The sequence below is a fragment of the Denticeps clupeoides genome, chromosome 19, assembly GCF_900700375.1.
Source record: "Denticeps clupeoides chromosome 19, fDenClu1.1, whole genome shotgun sequence".
Lineage (NCBI taxonomy): Eukaryota > Metazoa > Chordata > Actinopteri > Clupeiformes > Denticipitidae > Denticeps > Denticeps clupeoides.
Window position 1 is genome coordinate 14615388 of NC_041725.1, and position 23439 is coordinate 14638826.

Sequence of the window (23439 nt, forward strand, 5' to 3'; positions counted from 1 at the left end):
ACGCATACTACTCGTTCTACAAACAGATGGAGGTCTCACTGCATGGTGGTGAGGAGGGGGGCTGTGCTGCTGCTGCTGATGCTGCTGCCGCAACAGCTGAAGTGCACTGCCACCCAGTGGACATGATCCGGTACTGCACCCTCCCTTCTGGGGAAAAAAAAAAAAAAAAACTTCTAATAAAAACTTAAAAGGTCTGCATACTCTCTCCCTCTCTCATTGCTCTCTCCCACTCACTCTCTCTCTCGTTTAGAGCATGCACGTGTAAACACAGACACAAAATGGCGCAGCGAGGGGTTGCTTTAAATGATTGATGCCTCTGCTCCATTCCAAAAGAAAAAATGGAATCACTCATTTAAAAATCAGCTTGCTGCAAAATGCATGCCGCTCAAGCACAACTGGATTTTAAGCTGCATCACACACAGAAATGCGGTTTACAGTCACTGGTCAGTCCCGATGTATGTTTGGCGTAACACCTATCACCTACATAATATAACGTAGTGGATGGATGAGGATTACTACCCACACGGTTTGAACTCAGCATGACACAAGCTGTCAGGTTGGGGTTGAAATGACTTCATTGTCAGTCGGGATGAGACACGGGACAAATGACTCACACGATCATGGAGGTCCTGCACTTGAAATCACTCCATTGACGCAACATCAGAGTAAATAGGCCTTCAAAGCATCATCTTAAAATGTTAACAAGAGGAGTTCACATTCCATCAGCTGGCATTCACTGTCCCGGCATTTCATGAACAATATATGTGTGTGTGTGTGTGTGTGTGTGTGTGTGTGTTTATACAATACAGGCTAAAATTTTGGACACACCTTCTCATTCAACGTGTTTTCTTTATTTTCATGACCATTTACGTTGGTAGATTCTCATTGAAAGCATCAAAACTATGAATGAACACATGTGGAGTTATGTACTTAACAAAAAGTGGAGACCTGGCCTCCACAGTCACCGGACCTGAACCCAATCCAGATGGTTTGGGATGAGCTGGACTGCAGAGTGAAGGCAAAGGGGCCAAAAACTCCACTCTTGAAGCTCATTGTGAGAATGCCAAGAGTGCAAAGCACTAATCAGAGCAAAGGGCGGCTATTTTGAAGAAACTAGAATATAATATTTTATATATAATATATGTTTTCAGTTATTTCACCTTTTTTTGTTAAGTACATAACTCCACATGTGTTAATTCATAGTTTTGATGCCTTCAGTGAGAATCTACCAATGTAAATGGTCTTGAAAATAAAGAAAACACACTGAATGAGAAGGTGTGACCAAACGTTTGGCCTGTACTGTATATATATTGCAACTATGGGCACAGCCTGAAATGTCTGCATTTCTGCACCAAGAGAGGGCACTGCAGCAGCACATCACCGAGCCCCAAGGAGCCAGCAGGCCCTAAGTGCTGATGTGGGATCAGTCTCGACTCGCCGGAGATTTGCTTATGATAAGAACAGGATCTGAACAGACGATACCTCCGCCAGTGACTGGGTATTTTTCTCCTATCCTCTCATCATGCGACACTTTGCTTGGCTTGATTGCAGCATTCGGTCAACCTGAGGTCACTTTTGCCCCCTGGATTCTGTGCTGGGCCATTCTTTGTCCTTTCTCCGGTCCCACCCAATTGAGCATCACAGTGACAAACAGCCCCAATCATTATACACACTTATCATGTAAATAAGGAACTGCACACATTTGCATACGAAATGATAAATCAAAATACAAACTCAAGAATATGACATGACTGGGAAGATGACAGCACAGCATGTTTAGTGTGTTTAGACATTTGGGGTAAAAGAGCCGCCTGAGTGACATCCGGACACTTCCTGGGTTCTTCTTTGTGCACTAGTTTCCCCAGAGTCACGTGACACTCCGCACCAGTGTCATGTGAGAGGACCGGAAAGACAGTGATTCCTGTTCTATTTAATCGCCGCTTACCTGACAGTCCTCGCTCAGTCGCTGAGTTCAACTCCTCAGAGGTTCTTGTCTGATTCAAGTAAGCTCGATCCCACTGTCCCCTTGTCAGACCTGTCCTTTGATTTGTTTCTTCCTGGTTTCTCTGTGCGAACAGTGGGTGCCAGTGGGCAGCGCAGTTGAGACTGATTCTTGTTCATAGATCAGCGCCGCGATACTCACCTGCTCTTTTGCTCCATTCTGCAACTGGGTTCACTCGTACCACGTACACCGCTGCTGCTTCGGCCTTTTTTCTTAGAATGGCTCGCTGGTGCATAGCCTAATAAGGACTCAGGCATCATTTTATTTCCTCATTTGACTAATGGATCTCCAAATTGATCGATTTATCAATTTGAGTGTCATCGGTTTTTATACCTTATTTACACCTTTCCACCTTATTTCATGTGGGGTAACAAGAGGTAGTTTAACCTCAAACTTTTCCAGTCCCTAGGTCTGGGATGTCTTTTCCATTCCTGAAAAGGTCCCATTAATCCAGCAAATGTTAAAACAGGAGGAGGCGGCACCATTGGTAACGTTGCCCGAGCAGGGGACAGCTTGCATTTGGCCAAAAGAGGCAGTCAAAGTAAACAACATCACAAAGCAGAAGAGCGGGGCTCTTCAGAACACGACCCTCACAGGCAGAACTGTCCCCATTAGTGCATGTATGTAAAAAAAATGGATTCTACAGGTCTGAGGTGCAGTAGCATGGCTCCAGAAGACCTCTGCAGGTTCCAAGATGGCGGTTCTAAGGTTCAAAAATGGCAGCATGAAAGAATGGTCCACAATAAGTCTTCAGTGTCGTGTCTCATTGACTACCGTCCCATTGCACTTACACCCATCATGATGAAGTGCTTCTAGAGGCTGGCCATGAAACCTATGAAGACCCTGCTGCCCTCCACCCTGGACCCTATCTTCTGAACCGCTCCATGGACGATGCTATCGCCACCACCCTGCATCTGAGAGAATTTCTGACCAGCTGCATCACTGTTTGGTTTGACACCTGCTCTGCATCGAACCGCAAGACCCTACAGCGGATAGTGAGGACGGTTGAGAAGATCACTGGAGTCTCTCTTCCCTCCATAATGGACATTCAACACTCTACACACCACTCACATGCACTCTTCACCATCCTACCATCCGGAAAAAGCATCACCAACAGCTTCATCCCACAGGCCACAAGACAACTGAACTCTCAGGGACTCTCCCCTTTGGACTGACAAACACACACACACACACACACACACACACACTACCTTGAGTAATATTATCTGTAATATTATCTATTAATGCACCGTTCCATTTTGCACAGCAGTAGTATTTGCACATGTATTATTCATTTCAGTACTTTAGGGTTGTCTGTCTCATTGTTGTATACATGTTTTTTGTTTATTATTATTCTTGCACTGCCTGTGACCCCTGTTATGCTAAGAGTGTCCCCTGTCCCCCCGTTTGCACTTTTTGTAGCCCAGTTTGCCCGTCACATGTGCACTTTATGTCAGTATGTAACTTTGTTTAATTGTTTAAATGATACATGAGGCATCCATGAACCGGACAGGGGTGTCCTGGAACTTTCTATAGATGCACCATGGACACTAAAAATCTTGTGTCCCCATTGTTGGGGCTTTCGGTGGATCAATAGGTCTTGAGCCTCAGTCAGTGAGCCTCGATGAACCTTGGGCACCCATGACCAGTCGTAATTCCCTGGACCACTTTTGGCCACTGTACACTGGAGGACCTGCTGTTTTGAGATGCTCTGACTCAGACGGCTATTATCACAAATTAGGTCCTTGACAAAAGTCATGCAGATCCTTCCACTTTCCCACTTCAGCCTGAAGAACTGGCTGTTCGCTCAGACACCATTGTAACCAGATTACCCAGGTTAATTGCATTTCTGTGGTTCTCCTCTCAGAGCGTTCTGCAAAACTGAACTGTGTTTGATGCTCACTGATACAGGATGTACATTTATTCGTTTAAAGGTTTATCGTTTGTTCAAAACGACCTCATAGCAGAATCATAGTAGTAAAGTACTATGTAGTATAGTAGTGTATAGTAGTAGTAGTGTTCAGAGCTTTGACTGTGGATTGGTTGGTTGAAAGTTGGGCTTGTTATCGTGTGAGGAACAGGATTAAATCCACGCAGTCGTGTTTGCCCGAGCCTGTATGCTGTCCCTGCAAGATCAAGGGGTCTCTGTAGGGCCGGGCACAGCTGCTGGGTGTCTCTCGACCGGAAGCGAGTTCACCTGCGGCGCGCTCGCCGCGTTCAGTTGGAGATTGGGGAAATTCAGGGCGGTGCGCGGTTTCCGCAGGAAAAAAGCAAAATGCAACAAGTGTGCCATGACATGGTTTATGGTACTGGAAATTTGCTCTTCGATTTGTCTGGCTGTCATTTGGTCTCTAATTTTTCTAAATTTGCTGGTTTGCTCCATCGGTTTGATGACTTTCAGCCGTCGCAGTCAATATGAGACTCAGTTCGCTCATCCACTGACAGAATGATTGTGTGTGTGTGTGTGTGTAGCTGTGTGTGTGACACAGAGAGCGAGAGAGAGAGAGAGAGAGAGAGAATTAAATGAATGTCCACAATATCAGTGCATCAATGGCCATCTCCAGTGTGCAATATAGGCAAACATCAATAACATCTCTCGGCCTGCATATTTTCATAGACACAATATCAATTGCCTGCCATGTCATCAACTATTCCTCACAAACGCCTCGATTGACTTCAGCCCGTATCATTACCAGAACCCATTTCCATGCAACATATTACTACTGCCCTCAAGTAAATTCAGTGGCTCTCGGACAAATTATGTGTTGAAGTCAAATTGCGGATGCAAGCACATGAAACTCTCGTCAGTAGACATCTGTAATATTGACTCTTTTCCTGCCGCCAATTCCTGCCCGAAAACACACGTCTTCAGACTCGGTTCCGCTCAAATTCCTTAAAGAAAAGGCCTATATGAAATAAAACACATTTTAAAAAGCCCAAATCAAATGATGTCTTAACCTGTAGGTTGCATAGTTTGATTAGTGTAATAAAAAAATTATTTATAGTTTGCACTATTAGAATGATTGTTAAAGTAAATGAATCAGATGGGAGTGCTAAAACCAGGTGGAACAAACCTTGTTCCTAAATACAAGCAAGATAATAATTATAACCATACAATAAGCATCAGTAAGTTTTTATTAAGCTTTGCTTATTTTTTACACTTTGCAAGAGTAGTGCAAGGCAGCCGCGCCTCTTGCACCTTATTCACAGACAGCCAGAAGCTGAATCATACAAAATCACAGGCCGAAATCATATCAAACAGACAACCTTTTAGTATTTTCATTCAGCGATTCATAAACTAGTGTATATGACATTTACAAGCACGCCCAAGGCGCTGTGTCTTACATAATGTCCCTTTTTAATGTCACCAAAAACGTCTCAACAAACTGGCCAAGGTACATACAGATACTGACAAAAATATCAGCTTTTATTGGAAAGCCCACTTTTGGCTTGAAGGAGGGACACCGTACCCCCTTAGAGCGCAGATGAAAGACAGCGAACTTTAGACGTACCCGGATTTGCCCTCGGAAGCGTCCAGAGTTTCACAAAATGGCTAATTGTGGCGACATTCAGTTGCACCGCATTGGCCACCGCAAGCAGTTATCATCCGATCACGCAGTCATCTGTCTCGGGGATGTCCTTTAGCTCCTCACCTTGCAGCACCGTCCTTAAAAACCTTCATGCAGGCCGCACACCCGTGTGCATTGAGCACTTCCAGCGTTTACCGCGGTGCCTTCGAGAATCTGGACAGTAGACACCAGGCCCACGGGCCTTACTTGGTGAAGGGGGGAAAAATCTTCTCCGAAAACCGAGCGTTTTACCATTTCGCCGTTCAACAAACAAACATGGCCTCTTCGTAAAATCAAGGTCGACCGGCTAAAAATAGGCCGCCGGTGTACAGGTTCATGAATTATTTCCGCGGACCGGAACGTCGGCGACGAGCTTAGCACGCCTCTCTCCGCTCCCTGCACCCCCCCACCCCCCTTCCCTGCATTCTCGCACTCTTGATCCCGCCCCCCCCCACCAGCCCAGATCATGGCTCTTCTCCCCGAAAACCGGGGAGGGAGAGGAGTGAATTATTCCACGCCGCGGCCCCAGAAAGCTCGTCTGGGTGAGGTTTCCACCAAGACGGCGGCCGGATTCCTATTGTGAATGCATTGATGGGCAGTTGCCATGGCACCAGAAAAATGGGTCTGGTCTCACAGGGTGACAAAATGTGACACATCTGTTCCTTTAATCACGAGAGGTTCAGATGTCCTCAAAATGGCCTCGCAGTGGTGCCAAAGCCCCGGTTAAATATAAACCGTCCCATTCACGATTGTTCCGTAGTCGCGGAAACCAGAGGTTCGCGACATTCGCGGCTGGATACAACGCTACGAGTTCCAGATGAACGAGGCTCGCCCGTCTCTCGTCCAAGGTCAAAAAAAGGTCTTCACCCGTCTCCGTTTTTTTGCCGCTTTGCGCGTTTATTAAGGCCGTAGGAGGCCGTGCTGTATGACATGCCGCAGGAACGGCGGGTAAAAGCTCCAGCGAGCCAGCGGATAGATTTTTTTCCGCAGCTTGTTAGTTGTGGCGCGTGACGACTAGCCCGGCCACGCGAATCTGACTCCGTGACCTCGTTACTCCCCTGCGATGGGGAAAAAAGGCGAAGCGCGGTACGGCTGAACAGGCACGTGGGGCCGGCGCGCCACAGATTATAAGTAACCTTGGACCTCTGAAACTGGCCTGCCGCTGGATTCGCGGCCTATTATATTTCATGCACTTTTTTCCTCTCACAATTTGTCCTCGACGGAATAGAACCAACGGGATCCTAAACATCACAGTGACCAGAGAAGAAATTGTAGTTTATGATCTGGCAACATTTCGGTTATTATGACTTTACTACAATCCTTAAACATGATTCACATCATTTCCATAACCTGACAATCTGTGATGCATAAAATGTAATTACGTTCATTGCTAATGTGACCTTTTTCTAAAATGTTGGTACATTCATACACATAGCACATATTCATAATGAAATAATATGTACTTAACATTTCAATTACTGTAACGTATGATGCCTGTGATGCCACAGGAAGCTGAGCCTTTGATGTGCCTGTAAAAATCACCCGCAAAATATCGAGAATAAAATGTGTGACTTGTGACGGTGACAGCGTGGTGGAATTTCAAAACCACTGACTCCTTAATATAATGTCACTGTCCATCCTGCACTCCTCTTATCTAACACCGAGGAGGAGGTGGAGAGAGAGGCGTGAGGAGGTGGCGGCAGGAGGGGGCGGAGAATCATCCGTCAGCGCCACAGCGGGGGGGGGGTTCATTGAACACTCGACTGTGTGTGCGGCGCGTACAGAGTGACGCTCCACTCAAAACCGAGAACCAGACTTCAGGACACCGGCCTGCGTGCACATGCCACAATCCAGCCTTGGCCTCTCTGAGCGGAGGTGAGCATCAAGTTAGACATTACATATGGAGAGGAGCCCCGACAAGACTTCCAAACCGATACAGAGAGAGAGAGAGAGAGAGAGAGGGATCCATTATTGGGATGGCGTCACATGCCCCAGAGGATGGAGTTAAAAGAGGGATGGAGACGGAAAGTAGGGCAATCACTCTACTCTGGACTGCAGAACACTTTGGCCTTTAACTGTAACTTTAACCTGACTCACATGTAGACAGACAGACAGGCAGATGCACGGATAGACAGATCTCATCCTGTCATCCAACCTGACTCACAAAGTCAAGGTTCCACACCCTATTCTGCTGCAAGCAGCCATTTAATCTCTAGTTTTTATTTATATCCATTTCAGTATTAATAAAGAATGGACCTTTAACCTTGGCCAGCAAACATAAGTCCAACAGATCAATAGATGAACAGGCAGCTATCAAAACACTATGACCTTTGCCTAAATATGACGCTATAATACAAGGATAAATACACTAAATGTTATACTGCATCTAAAAAAAGTTATATCATTTGGTTTGTTTGATTGTTTGTTCTTAATTGAAAAAGATGAACGTTCATTTATTTCACCAGGATATAATCAACAATCGATCAAAATCATTGGCCTGAAGATTTAAATGTGTACATAGAATCACATGTTCACGCATTTGACGTCAGACCTTCCCCAGAAAGTTGCTCCCGACTTGGTGACCCCCCCCTCCCTCCCTGATCCAGGTCTAAATGTCCTTTGTTGTGAAGGCCAGGACCATGTCCGGTCCCCGTGGGGTGGCGTCTTGCCGCGGAGAACTGCAAGCGCAGCGTAACTCCAGCGACGGGCCAAAGCCAAGGTGCACCCTGGGACCTTAACCTCGGATGACCCTGCAGCTGCGCGGCAAAGTAGAATTGAAAAATAAATAAATACGCGACCCGCGTGGGAGTCCGAGTCGCTCTCCGAGGTGCTGAAAAGGCGCAGCGCCGCGCATACGCGCTCAAGGACGGCAGCCCCCACGCGTGGAACGACGCGCACCAAGGGGGTCTGAGACGACCGCGTCACACACACACACACACACACACACACACACATACGCTGACTGCAGACAAATCCAAGCCGCTTCTACACACACACACACTTGCTCAAACTTTTGGAGAGTAACGGTGGCTCAACTCGACACCCGGAAAATTCGAAGGATTTTTGACAGGACGTGATTGGACGTGGCGCCACCGTGGAACGACACCGTGGAAGTCGTGGGGTCGAGGAAGCATGCAGGACGTCTCACCGCTCGTGCTTGTAGTCGGCTTCGATCGCTTTCCACAGAGACACTGCAGCATATGCGCTCCTTTCTGCAGGAAGAGCCTCAGAATCCTCATCGATGTCGCTTTGGTGGCGCGCCCGTCCCCAGTCCGCGCGATCTCGACTCCGGCAGCGGGGACCGAGGCTATTTCGCCATCGTCCGCCTCGAGCCGGCACGGAGCCCCGGACCCTCCGCCCCGCCGCCGCCGCCGGGCTTCAGCAGAGCGAAGGCGCCGAAAGGGCAGAGACAAAAGGCGGCGACGCGCAAGAGGGGCGCATGCTGGCGGAGGGGGGAACGGGGACGCGCGGCGCGCAAGGGCGTCACGACGGCCGCGCGCGGCCCATGGCTCCCGACGAAAGAGGAGAAGAAAAGAAAAGAAAAGAAAAGAAAAGAAAAGAGAAGAAAAGAAGAAAAAACGACTCGGATCCTCGAAGTTTGAACCGCGGGGACGGCGGCGATGCGGCCGCCGCGATGGGGAGAGCAGGAGGAAGGAGCAGCAGCCCATTGATATGCGGGCGCGGGACGCAACGCTCGCCTACGTCACACGGAGGCTGCGTTTTAAAGACGACGCGCCGCGCTGCGCTGCGATCGCGGAATAAGTCGTTATCACACCGGGCAAATCGTCGCTCTCGGGGTCGTAACCTTGTTTAATAGCCGGGTGACTTTAATCGGGTTCCGTATCGAACAAGCCAAGAAATGTCAAATATGGCTATGAAATGGGCCATTATTTAACTTTATATGGCTGCATCCATTTTTATCTTAAACAGCTGACCATCTTAAAACCGATAGGTTCTCGAAGTCAATACGTGTCCATGTGGGGTTTTTTTCAGGGCAGTGGGGATACACGGCAATAAATAAAGAAGGGTTGTACATTTGGTAAATAGGGAAAGGTCATCAAAACTACACCAAATAATTTCCAACCCGGCTAAACTCTACATAGTTATAAATAAAAAGGAACATTAGGGAGGTTCTCGACAATTTATCTACTTTTATTGTGTTTAAAGTGCAAACTTACTGACAGGACAGATAAATAATACACAGAAATGTAATATACATTTTATGAATCTAATATTTTATCAAATAATACAATATGAATGGTTATAGAATCATTTTACGTTTCGATGTCATTAATTATAATTACTTATAATGTGTACATATAGTCTGACATATTTTCTTACTGTTTTCATGTATTTTCCTCTATGAACGTGCAGGTAAAGGTGGCGGTGCGTCGCTGTGGCCGCTGGGGGGCAGCAGCGCGCAGGAGACTCAGGGCAATGCAGCTGCAGCAGACTCTCAGCAGCATACGTCACCACGTCGGGGAGCTGACGTATGCGCGTAAATGGAGGCGCGCACGGAATTCGGGCCTTTGATTTCCCGAAATTAACATCAAATATGACCGTTTTTATATTAGTACTGAGACTAATATATTAGTGTAGACCAGTATATTAGAAGACTAGTATATAGATTAGTATATTCATTCATGCCCTTATCAGAGCCACTTACAATCAGTAGTTACAGGGACAGTCCCCCTGGAGACACTCAGGGTTAAGTATCTTTCTCAGGGACACAATGGTAGTAAGCAAGGTTTGAATCTGGGTCTTCTGGTTCATAGGCGAGAGTGTTGCCCACTAGGCTACTACCACCCCATATATATAATTATACCACACTGTATATATATTCTAGTCTATATAGTACATTTCTAGAAAACTAGTATATGTACATTTCCCAACTAATAAAGGATTATCTTATATTATTAGTACAGAGTTAAAGAAAATGAACAGGGGAAGTCATACAATTTTACTTCATGCCCAGAACAGACAGCCAGAAGAAGTGGCCCAAGCGTCACTACAAGATTTTCATGAAACAGGCACAGTCTTAAATCTGTGTGCTGGCATGATTAGAAATAACGAAAACTTGACTCACATTTCACTCAGGGAATGAAAATCAATGGATCTAGATAAACAGCATCTACATTTACAGATGAAGTACACAGTAGATGGTAGTAAGTGGGGTTTGAACCTGTGACTTTGTTCAGGTTCATAAGCGAGTGTGTTACCTACAAGGCTACTACCACACCTAGAATACTAAACCTACAGCATGGTGTATTTACATATATTCATATCTAATCAGAGACCTCTAGAACCTTTAAATACCACATTCACAGTATTTTATAAAGGGCATCTGCACCACCAGTCAAAGGTTTGGAGACGCCTGCTCTACGGAGGCTATGACTGAAGTGACAGAGAAGCAACAAGTTCTCAGGACTGTTTGAAATCCATCCCCATCGTGGCCAAGAGAGTGGAATTCGGCAAATGTTTGTTCATTAAAGACATTTTGGATTGTTCTGATGTTTTGTTTTGTCCTTCTTGCTTTTGAGTTGCCGAGCATTTAAGACATTATAAATGCTAACATATATTATAATGTATTATTACAATACATGCAGAGCCGGTGAAGAGGCGTGAGCCATGTGAGAAGCAGACCTGGGATGTTTATTTGACTTATTTTTAAACCCTGCTAAGTCTCCTTCATCGGACTCATCAGAAGGGGAAAGGAGGATTCTGTTACGAGTTTCTACGCCCACTGTAGACCACCAATCATAACCAAAACCCCCGTCCTCAACTTAAACCTGCCCAACCGCATCCGATACCCTGATGGCATTTCATCTTCAAAGGACCCCTCCAAGGCACAAGACACTCAAGCACGTTCAGAAGCAGCAAAAGTGTCCATCTTGGGAAGAGGAAACAGGACGAAAACGGCGGCAGAGACAGACAGCAGACGACTCACCCGGCTCTGCACTCTCGACTTTGGATGCGCTCTCCTCTTCCTCGGCCTCCTCAGCCTTCGAGCCGAGCGAGAGCAGGCGCCGGAGCAGGTCACAGCAGCGAGTCATTCCACGTCTCACTTGGCTTTCAGAGAGACGGCTCTTCCAAGCGTCTTGTCCTCTCAATGTCCCCTTCTGTGTCCCTCTCCCTTATTTGACAATCTGGGCACCTCCACTCTGGCCGGTGCCAGGCGCTCTTCTGCAACGGCGTGTCTGTCTGGAGAGCGCCTGTCCACACCCGGTCTGCAAAGCTGGAGACCCAACGCTGCTGTGGGTCCCCCCACACCAACCCTGTCACCTTTGTCACAGAGACAGCTGCACAACTGGCCGCCACCTTCCCCAAAAACTGAGCAAAAGTCACTCGAGCAATGACAGGGTCAATCAAACAAGCCTTTGACAGAAAGATGCAATGAGTTGCTCGGACGCGCATCAGAAAGTGACAGCACCTGTCCTGGGAATGCGACAGGGAGCAGCGAGCAGAGATATTTATATCCATGTTTATGCATAGAAAGTGCTGGAGAAGGAGATTCCCGCCAAGTAACGGCAGACAAGACATCGGAGACAGGGCGAGCGCGAGTGGTGGTGGTGGTGGTGGTGGGGGGGGGGGGGGGGGGGGGGGCGGGTTTCAAGACGTGCCGAGCTGTGAGCGCGCACCTATGAATATGGATGTGGAAATGTCTAAATTTAGACTTTTTATGACTTTTTGTGTCTGCAATATGATATAAAAAAAAAAAACTTCAGTGCACACTGTGCACATTTTGATTCGGGTCACGTATGACAACGTCACTTTAGAAAATCCTTTTGTCTGTCATTTTCATGCACACTGGTCCCTTGTTGATGGACGCACCCCTGCTTGAGGTGAACGTGAAGCTGTCGTTGCGGGCTGCCGCCAGCGGAGGGCGCCCTAGAGCCGCGCAGAAGACGGCGCTCCGGTGGGAAAAAAGCATGTCATCCTCCCTGCCTATTCTGGGATGGACAGCTGTGTGCGGGCTGAGCTGAGTGCCGTTGCTTGTCGGTACGGATCCTGTACGGTGGCATCTGACCTCTAATCTCGGCTCCCCGTACCCGCTCACCCCCCCATCGCCTTCCCTGCAGCTCCCCAGTGCACGCCGCGGCACTCCCACAAGCAAACTTGTGCGGACGGTCGGAATTTGTGGAATGTGGCGTCCATGTGACAGACCGCGAACGGTTGCTTCTAAATTAGGATAACGGACATGCGTGCACAGTACATGGCAAACTCACATGTCACATGTCAAGCGGCTCGTTGGTCTAGGGGTATGATTCTCGCTTTGGGTGCGAGAGGTCCCGGGTTCAAATCCCGGACGAACCCACTCTTTAGGGGCAGTGGTGGCCTAGCGGTTAAGGAAGCGGCCCTGTAATCAGAAGGTTGCCGGTTCGAATCCCGATCCGCCAAGGTGCCACTGAGGTGCCACTGAGCAAAGCACCGTCCCCACACACTGCTCCCCGGGCGCCAGTCATGGCTGCCCACTGCTCACTCAGGGTGATGGGTTAAATGCAGAGGACAAATTTCACTGTGTGCATCGTGTGCTGTGCTGCTGTGTATCACATGTGACAATCACTTCACTTTAAACTTTAGATGGAGGTCGGAACATCGTTTGAGACCCCTGACCTTGAGGTCTGCTAATCCTCGAGCGAGCAACAGCGTGCACGAACGCGGGCTTTCACTGGTTCAGGCGGCGGTGACTGGGTCCGGCACCCACTGATTTGTACCTCTTCCTGAATCAGAGGGTGGTAGTAGCCTAGTGGGTAACACACCAGAACCAGAAGACCCGGGTTCAAACCCCGCTTACTACCATTGTGTCCCTGAGCAAGACACTGAACCCTGAGTTGCTCCAGGGGGGACTGTCCCTGTAACTACTGATTGTAAGTCGCTCTGGATAAGGGCATCTGATAAATGCTGTAAAAGTACCTTTTTTTTTTAAATAATATATTAAAAGCTATTTGTGTGTATGAGTGTTCGGTGTGGGTGGTGGCATGTGTAGGCCCGGGCTGAATCATAGTTTGAGTGTGAGAGTGTCCAGTAAGGTTTTTTTTTCTTTTTTGAAAAAGAAGCGCACGGAACGCCGAAATGAACGCTGCTATATCCTGGTGCTTAAAACCTATGTAAACACTGATGTCCGGATCATCCGCAGCTCGACAGAGTCAGATACGCTCGAGCCCACCACGAGGGTGAGATTGAGATTTTTTTTGTTCGCTTTTGATCTCATAACTCCTCCTCACAGGTAGAACTTATATGGCTCTTATGGAGGCTAAAAGCATTCAGCATGTTTTCGGGGTTTCAGTGTATGGTACCAGTGTAACACCTTAAGCCAAGTATATATTTGTTGTAAGTCGCTCTGGATAAGGGCGTCTGCCAAATGCCGTAAATGTAAATGTAAATGTAAATGTAAATGTATTTGCAGGACAGGAGTTAAAGGCTCGATGACAGTAAATCAGGTCTTAAAGCCACTGCCACATATGATTAACACATATGTTGACTCATCTGATGCTACCCTCAACGAAGAAGATATATGTATACGCACATTTAGTTTTTCTATAGGGGCATTCACTGACATCAAAATACTCATTTTGATTAATTTATTTTTAGTAATAGCTCAAGATCGGAAGAATACTATAAAGATGGTCATCTCAGATTCACACAGAAGTCCTGCTCTTTGTATTTGGTGGATATCCTATATGTAAAAAAGTGAGATGAATAACTAAGAATGGCCATAGGCTGTGGGATACTGTCAATATTCCCATTGCAGTGGGAATATTTTAATACATGCTATATATTGAATGCAATAGATGGAAGTCATTCTGGAGTTAAAAATAAACCATCAAAATGTTTTCAGTTCTGTCTACAGTCTTCAGCATTCTGACCTACAGCGTGATATGATCTGTGGAATCTGGAGTATGCCAGCAATGCAGAAGTAATAATGGGTGTCTTTGTACAGTCATGGACAAAATTTTTGAGAACGACACAGATAGTCCGTTTTTTTCAGTGTTTGTGATGTACTGAAGTATAATTAAAAGCATTTTCAAAGGCTTTTATTAACAATCACATCAAGTTTATGCAAAGAGTCAATATTTGCAGTGTTGGCCCTGGCATGCTGTCAATCAACTTCTGGGCCACAATGAGGATTGACCACAAGTTCTCAACTGTATTCAGGTCCGGGGAGTTTCCTGGACGTGTTTTGTTCCCTGAACCACCTAGTCACTATCACTAACGTATGGCACAGTGCTCCATCATGTTGGAAAAGATATTTTGTCTCTGGACAATCTTTTTTCTAGATGGCCCAAAACAATTGGAAAGGGGCTTCATCAGAGAAAATGACTTTACCCCAGTCCTCAGGTCCCCAGTCCGCAGTCCCCAGTCCTGGACGTTTTTGATGATCTGATAAATGGTTGGTTTGGGTGCAATCTTAGTGGCAGCAATATCCTTGCCTCTGAAGCCCTTTTTATGCAGTGGCAGGTTTTTTGGGATTAAGTTCATTTTCATGGCACAGAGGGAATTCATGTGATCACTCTTCATAACATTCTGGAGTATATGCAAATTGCCATAACAGAAGCAAACTTTGTGAAGACCAGTATTTGTGTCATTCTCAAAACTTTTGGCCACGACTGCTTGTGTATGTTGCCTTTTGTAGTTACATGTAGTGTCACCGAATGACAATGAAGTTAGTGCGTGTTAGTCCAAGTGTGAGCTTGTAATGAGTTCAGAAAATGAGTTCATTTGAATATAGAACCAGAAAGCTGTTTTTTGACACCACGCACCTTAACCCAGAGTGGAGCGCATGCATGAGGACATAAAAAGGCATTATCAATGGAATGCAGATACAATTCACCATGGCAACTTGTTTCTAGAGCTCTTAATGAGCTCATATGCCGATTATGAGTATATATTTAATCAAATAAGCAATAAAACACTGCAACATGCCACTAAAGAGCATCAGCAGGCATGGTAGAAATTGCCGATGGAGTGAATGCGATGAGAAAGATTGCCATCATTCTTTATTTAAGAAGTATTAAGCTGTCTTGTAGCACTTTCAAAATCATGTATCTGTTCTGTGTGTGTGTCTGACTCTGTGCGTTTGCTGTTAAATCGGAGCCAACACAGATAAAATGTAACTGGCAGCAATTTACGACAAAATATAAAAATATAGTACAAACAGGTAGGTAAGATTTATTTACAGGCCATTGGGAGGTTTTGAAGATTCTGCTAAATTAAATTCAGGTAGTCTATACATGTCATTAGTTAGTGATGTGTTCCTCTCTCCACTGCCAGTATGTAAGATATATAAAAGCAGGGGGGGTTCACCACCAGAACCCCTCACTGAAGATACGCCTATTGTTGTAAAAACCCAATTCAAATTTTGTGGGGTACTATTTTAGGTGAAGTCATATATGTAACTGTGTAATCGTCATTATCTTGCTGTTCGCTAGTGTAAAATAGTTCAACTTCATTACGGGACAATGAAGACACACCATCAACTGCCACAGAAAGGGAAGCTGCTGAGAAATCTACTGAGGTTCGCGCAGGTGGGTATATCGCCACGTTTCTTACATTAAATATTCATTGTGTTCGAAGTGCACTTGCGGGAAATAAAGAATACTCCATAAAACCCGTGTTGAGGAAAGGACATGCCGTGTCTGTGCACCTTTGGTTTGAAGGTTCTAAAGAGGAGTGGAGTAAAACAAAGTGTGTCGCTACGGTAACTGACTCTGAGATATCTGAAGACAAAATAAACCAGACTTTTCCCCAAACCGCAATACCTGGCGAGGTTTATCCCATGGCCCACCCATGGCCCTCAACCTCGTGCTGATGCCGCGTCAGCTTGTCACTGGCGAAATTGATACTGAGGCCGGTTCACCAGCGACGTACGTCTCGCTGGCCGGTTAAACGCGTGCCCCCGTCCCCAGAGGTCACCAGGTGAATGGAGCGGCGGCGGAGCTGAACTACCGCTCACCCTGGGCCGCTCACAGACAGGCGCGCGTAGAGCCGCAGAATTTCTGGGGCCAGGCCGAGCAATGCGCTCCCTCGGTGACTGACTCCATTTGCCGGGGGCTGTAAATTATTAACAGGTTCTCGGTGCACATCTGAATGTGGAGCTCCGTCAACACGTTCTCGCTTCCACCCGAGTCTCGCGCATTACAGCCGGGGGTAGAATGCGTCGAGGGCGGCGGTGGGAGCCACGGCAACATGTGAGGCGCCATCGGCATTGCACTGCTGCAGAGCAGGAGGGAGGCATATAAACGATGGGCCGTTACTGGGGATGGAGGGGGATAAAACGGAAGACAAGGGAAAGAATGAGAGGGGGAGGAGAGAGTTAAAGAGAGAGAGAGGGGGGAAGATGGGGCCGTTGAATGGAAAAATGGAGGTGTCCGGACGCTGTGGAGGCCATAAAAACGGAGGGAGCGTGTGAAAGAGCGGGAGGGAGGGATGAGAACGAGAGGGGGAATGAGTTACAGAGGCGGTGCTGAGCTGTTCGGGGCCCAGGCCCGCTCTCCAGCCTGCTGCGGGGCGCTGAGACATGTGGATAAACAGCAATTGTGTCAAGCTCAGCAGAAAACAGGCCACTATAATGAAGAGCCGGCACACACACACACACACACACACACACACAGCAGCACAGCCTACACCCCTGTGGTACCCTGAGAGAAAATTCATATCGCATTTTGTTCATGATTGTGATGTCCGCCTGAAAATGGAGGGGGAAAAAGGGAGGAGACTTGCATGTGTCCAACTTACTGACAGGAGGGGGTTGTTAATCAGCCAGAATGAGAAAATAGGGTGCGTGAGAGCTGTCAATCATCCACACTGGCTCCACCCGTTTTAAACTTCATCTGAGGTGGAGATTTTCTGGGTGTCAGAAATAACTACACGCTGGGTAGGTGGTCAACTAGAGAGCAGCATTTCCTTGTTTGTAATCGTTTATTTCTGTAAATCCTCCCCGTGCACCAACGTCTGATATGGCCCCGCAAAATAATGGCCCAGAATGTTGCATCCAACAACACTGATATTCTGTAATAAATATGTAGAACAAGCAAAGTTGCTTAGATAAAAAAACAGAAGGACGTTTTCTGAAAACTGCATGTAAGTGAAAGAAGAATCTCACTATCTTGAGATCTCATTATGAATCAGATATGAGAGCATATGGCCCCAAACTAATACCAGTCAAAGGCTACCTACTCATTTAGGCGGAATGACTTTTTTGCATTATAAAACAAAACTGAAGACACAGGGCTATGAATTATTACACGTGTGGTTATGTAATAAACAAGAATAATATCAAACAAGGCAAAAAGTTGAACATTTGAGGCTCTCCATAATAAGGGGCTTTCGCTGTGAAGGCAGCACTTGGCTTCTCTTGACAATAGTGAACAAAGCAAGAAAAGAAATAGATTCATCTAACATTCACTTACTCCTGCTACCAAAATACTAAACATGGTTCTTGCATTGGATTCTTCAAAATGTCCAAACCTTTGACTGGTATTGTATATGTTTAATTGTCTCTATACTGTGGCAGACCCCAGCCCAACCAGCTCTTCCTCCACTGAATAAAAAAGGCCTTCGTTTCCCCAACCAGATGCCCTGAATGCAAACTCCATCCCCCAGCGGCCCCCCATCACTGGGATTTCTAAAAGCCCAGAAAGGCCCGTCCAGAGGCAGACGTAGCCCCAGACTATTTGGGTCAGCTCGGATCCCTGGCCTATCGCCGATGTGTATTGATTCTGCCAGTAACCTGGCCCCCGTGGCTCATCATGCCACCGCACATCTGGCTCCGGTTACCGTTTCGCGGCCGAGGTCCGGCGCTCTCCTGCCGTTTTACTCACACGCGGCCATCTTCTCCAGCAGAGACGAGCCACTACAGCCAGCGACCAATATTCCCTGGAGCAGTGAGCCCTGCTCACATCCAGCCAACGTGCATTTACTTTTGACATCGGCCCTCTGGACCAATGGCCTCGGTCCATTTATGGCGTCACTAATGAGTTCCTGCACCTCAGGTGTCCACATGCTCACGTACAAACGCCTCAATTTATCATTGGTGACAACCTGGACCCATAGCCTCCGTTCTGTTCCACCCACAAGCTACTCATCTCATCACCAGGACCAATGACCTCTGTCAGTGGCCCGACCTTTTAATATTATTGCCATTGACTTGCCGGACCAGCTGTTTCTCTTCACGTCCGTCCCTGGGGAATTATTATGCAGTACCATCCATACGTACCAGTGGCATCATTTCACTGATGGCTGGATCCGAGGACGTCAACCAAATGAGGGTGAGTGTGTTTGTGTGTGTGCTGGATGGAACGACAGATGACAAATGAAAGGCCCATCAGTGTCATGACGCTTTACCCCCCCCCCACCCAGCACTCAGCATTTTCCGCAGAACTGATATGACCTTGGATTCTCTCTCATACCAGATTTAATCAGGTCTAAAGGAACCACGGGTTCCACGCCGAGCCTTTCCCGTAGCTGTCTCCCCTACTGCCATCTACGGGGTATCAATGAATTATTTATTCAGAAATGCTGCATTTTAACTGCAAATAGAACATAGAGGCTCCGAAAAACATCAACCTTTCCGATGTCCAGCGGTCCAGACTCTAATTCCGTGATGTTCCGGCATCAATTTTTTCATGGCGCTGACGCACACGGTGTTAAGTGGACCCAGCTATTCAGACACTCCCTCAGCACGTATGCATCCCTTTGCCCTCCATAAATGACATGAAGTGGGGGACAAAACCCCTCTCACCTTGCCCTCTAACCGGGTCCGTGATTATTTTTATCCAACCGTTTACGGAAGCACTTTTTGCAAAATGATGGCGTGACGGCTGAAATACATCGATGACCCCGCAAGGTTGCAGGTTGAACAAGGGAATCGCCGGGTGAACGCCCGAAAAGAACATTCTGATGGGAATCTGCAGCGGTGCATCAGCAGTAATGGACGGTGTCAGCTGCCCAGCCTCCTCGATAGCGTAATTCAATTTTCCGAGCTGGATTCCAAGCCTCTTCCCGCACCTCGTCCACTCAGGATCCTGGGAACGACTGAGTGCGAACAATAACCTCTCTCAATAACGGCCGGCTCCGTTGCTGCCGTCCATGGGCCCATAAATAATCTAGGCTACAGAACACATGTATGGAATGATGTATGGCAGATATGGGATATCTGGAGCAAAGTGGAAGTTTGAGGCTGTGATCTGTTTTTTTTTTTTTTTTTTTTTGGGCTACATGCTGTTGTATTTGACATGAGGACTTTGTGGTAAATGTGAGAGATCAGACACCATTTCATGTTCTACACAGCAAACAGCACAAAGAACATTCTAGACACCTTTTAAGGACTGTCGTTATCCTGTTGCTGCCTTTTTCCTTCCATGAAGCCCGGAAATGACATGCATTTATGTCTCATCCTACACTATGGAAATAGTTTGCATTTATTTCTTAAATCTTGTACATTTATGTTTTTTTGTACTCGGTGTAGTCCTATCAGGTCTTTGTGTACTTCATAGATGATCATGATAATAATCATAATAACATGATAATGAACACCTACAACAATAAGCAATTCAGACGCTGATCTCATACGTTGTGAACTCAGGCATGATAAAATCATCCAAAGCAAGTCCAGTTTTAAAGTGACAGTCATTGTGAAACACTGCAGCGCAGCACACGGTGAACACAACAAAATGTCTCCTCTGCTTTTAACCATCACCCTCGGTGAGCAGTGGGCAGCCATGACAGGCGCCCGGGGAGCAGTGTGTGGGGACGGCGCTTTGCTCAGTGGCACCTTGGCGGATGGGGATTCGAACCGGCAACCTTCGGATTACGGGGCCGCTTTATTAACCGCTAGGCCACCACTGCCCCTGAGGGTGCACAACAGGGACCTGTTGTCTGGTAAGTCTGCACAAGGGGGTCACAAGTGGGTCACCCATTCATGAGAGAGAAGGAGAAAATGTGCAGTCTCAAGGATGCCTCCAGTTTATATGTATGTGCTATGTATGTATAATTTATCAACGGCCACCTTAAAAGGTTTTTCGCACGGCCAGCGCGAGCGACAGGGCACCACAAGCAAAGTCTAGAGTTCCGGCCAGGTACCTACTCTTCATACATGCAGTAAAAGCAGGTCTATTTACCACATCATATTGACAACTTTCCGTATGTATGCTAGACATCAGACCTGGAATACTAATAGTTTTCCTACCATTAAAATACTGTTGTGCTGCTTTGAATTGAAATTTGTCCCCCTGTTTGGTTGTCATTTAACTGGCTGCAGAGGTGCAGAAGAAACTTCAGGTTCGGGCCCTCCGGGCGTGCTCAGCTAATGTGTGGGTCGGGCCTGTTTGGCCTGAGCACGAGGAAGAAGGGTCTCGTGCACACGCGCGCACGTTCGCTCAGACGTACCTCTGGTTTCTAGGTCCCTGTTGTGCACCGCGCCTACGATTACTCACCGCGATGCCGACATCTTTATTTAGGATGGACCGGGACGCAGATGATTTATAGCCTATAGGCGCAACCCATTTTCAGGTCCAGCCTGTACCCCCCCCTCACCCCCACTTTATGAAAGTATTCCGGAGCGGAGGGAAGATGTGGCGACTGCGCCAGCACTTCCCAATAACGCTGCTCCAACAAGAGCCGTTTGACGTTTGGGATCTGGACCTTGTGAGGTCTGTCTGAGTGAAAGCGACGGCCCAGATTCCTCCACTGACCCGCCCGGACCGGGGCTTCACCAGCTGGATTGTGATGTTTCCGATGTTGCTGGATCGTGTGGGACTGTGCTCTTCACTCTCGCTCCTGAATCCATGACGCGCTCAAATGCATCCAGACACACGGCACGCCCCAACAAGCGGGAACGGCGGCCAAACCCCGTCTCACACACACCGACACCAGGCCGAGAGCACAAACACGCACGCACTTGCACCCCACCTCGGTGCAGTGAAGAGCTACTCGCCCTGCATGCTGATCACGAAAGGCAAGGCGCCATTTAACTTCTCCCTGCTGGTACCAGACAGTGGCGTTTACTGTAAAACACACACACACACACACACACACACAGGGGCTGCTTGCAGGCACACAAATACCAGTCTAGACAGCCAGCAGACAAGGAGAAGGTGTGTATCCTACGCAGACACACAAACACACACACACACCCTGCGTAACGCAGAACAGGTTGGAGTTTTAAGATCGCGGCGTGCTGCGTGGCCGCAATGTCGCGTCACGCCGCTATCTGCGTGTTCCCTTCCCACGCACGTCGTCCGCCGCTCCAGCGGCTGCCCAACTCCCCGGCGCCGAGTACCGCAGTCCCCACGCCCACGCCCATCAACTTCCTTACCGGCGCTTTTGTCTTTGCTCTCCATCTCCCGCGGTGCGGTGGTCGGTCAGGTGTGGCTGCTGGATGCGCGGTCCGGTCCGGTCCGGTCCGATCGGCTGTTAATCGACCCTGCGGCTGCGCCCGAGAGGCGTGGCCGGGCTGTCGGCGTCGGCGGTGGGCGGGCGGGGAACGGCGCTGGTCAGATGTTCGGACGTGTCGCGCATCGGGCAGCTGCGACCGGGAGCTGTCCTGGCGCCGCGGTGCTGCGGCTCGTCTCCTGGCGAGCGAGTGCGGGAGTGACGTCACGGCCGGGGACGCGCGTCTACCTGAGGATGCGTTCCTCCCAGAGGTCACCGCGCCGAGATGGGATTTATTGCCATCAAATGTGCTTAATTATTGCTGAGACCAGCAGCAAAGAACGGAATGTTCGTTTTTTGTTTTTTTTTTGGACATGTTTATTCAGTATTTGCAGGATAGATCGCATTAATGTGTTGTGATTTGAATTTCGCTTCAAAATACAAAAACAACTTAATCAAAGAGAACAAATGCATAAATAAAAGAATAAACATTTAAATAATACCATAACGCTATAATAAAGACATGCCATTTACAACAAACACACATACACACACACATACACCCGAGCAAGCGCTAGAACCCAACAGAGCCACGACCATTCTTTATGATTTTTTTATAGAAAAGTAACCACCTCAAAACCCTAATTGACAGACAAAACCATTTCCCTCACATCTGGAGATAGGTGATCTATAAAGAGAGGCCATACATTCTGAAAGCTATTTATATTACCCCTAAGCACTGTTTTTTATCCATCTAATAAGAATGCACTTTCTTGCCACAAGTAGCCGTTTGTCTAACTATCTATAATCTATAACTTTTTGCGGCAAGTTTCAGTGACATTGCTTGTCTTTTAGACGGGAGCCCAAAAAAAAAAAAAGACCCGGATCCACTTTTAATTTTATCTTGGTGCTGGTTTCATAAGCAACAACAGAATCTTGAAACCTCCAGAAACAGTGAAAGTATGTCCCCAACTCTGCCTGACATTTAACGCAGAGAGCTGGCAAAGAGGGATCAATCTAAATTTTAAAGTGAAGTGATTGTCACATGTGATACACAGCAGCACAGCACACAGTGCACACAGTGAAATTTGTCCTCTGCATTTAACCCATCACCCTGAGTGAGCAGTGGGCAGCCATGACAGGCGCCCGGGGAGCAGTGTGTGGGGACGGTGCTTTGCTCAGTGGCACCTCAGTGGTACCTTGGCGGATCGGGATTCGAACCAGCAACCTTCTGATTACGGGGCCGCTTCCTTAACCGCTAGGCCACCACTGCCCCCTCAATCTTATTCATTAATACTCATTGAAGTATTATTATATGTAACCTGTGTTTTTACGTTTTTATGGCACATTGCACACACAGGAGCGATTCAGATTCAACGTGCATTAAAAATTTGTCAAAAAGCAATCAAAAACGAAATCAGTAAATAAAAAAAGAACAAGTGAAAAGATCGAAGTGAGAGCAGTGGGGAATAAAAGCGAGGATTTAAACGTGGCTGG

The 23439-nt window shown here is 47.3% G+C and overlaps 1 protein-coding gene and 1 non-coding gene across 4 annotated transcripts in view; one reads left to right on the forward strand and one right to left on the reverse strand.

Annotated features, from left to right (window-relative positions):
• fgf12b (fibroblast growth factor 12b) overlaps positions 1-22161 on the reverse strand; it is a 39887-nt gene extending 17726 nt beyond the window's left edge. Inside the window, exon 1 of one of the 3 annotated variants that reach the window (XM_028961587.1) lies at positions 21887-22161. In XM_028961587.1, the coding sequence (XP_028817420.1) occupies positions 21887-21911 (25 nt within the window). In that variant the 5' untranslated portion in view covers positions 21912-22161. Of the gene's footprint in view, positions 1-8719; positions 9216-11518; positions 11998-21886 lie in introns of those variants that run through there. The other 2 variants (XM_028961586.1, XM_028961584.1) reach the window with 2 other exon arrangements.
• trnap-ugg (transfer RNA proline (anticodon UGG)) lies at positions 12814-12885 on the forward strand. Its single transcript has one exon. It is a non-coding gene; the product is annotated as a tRNA-Pro (tRNA).
• Positions 22162-23439: the final 1278 nt, after the last annotated feature.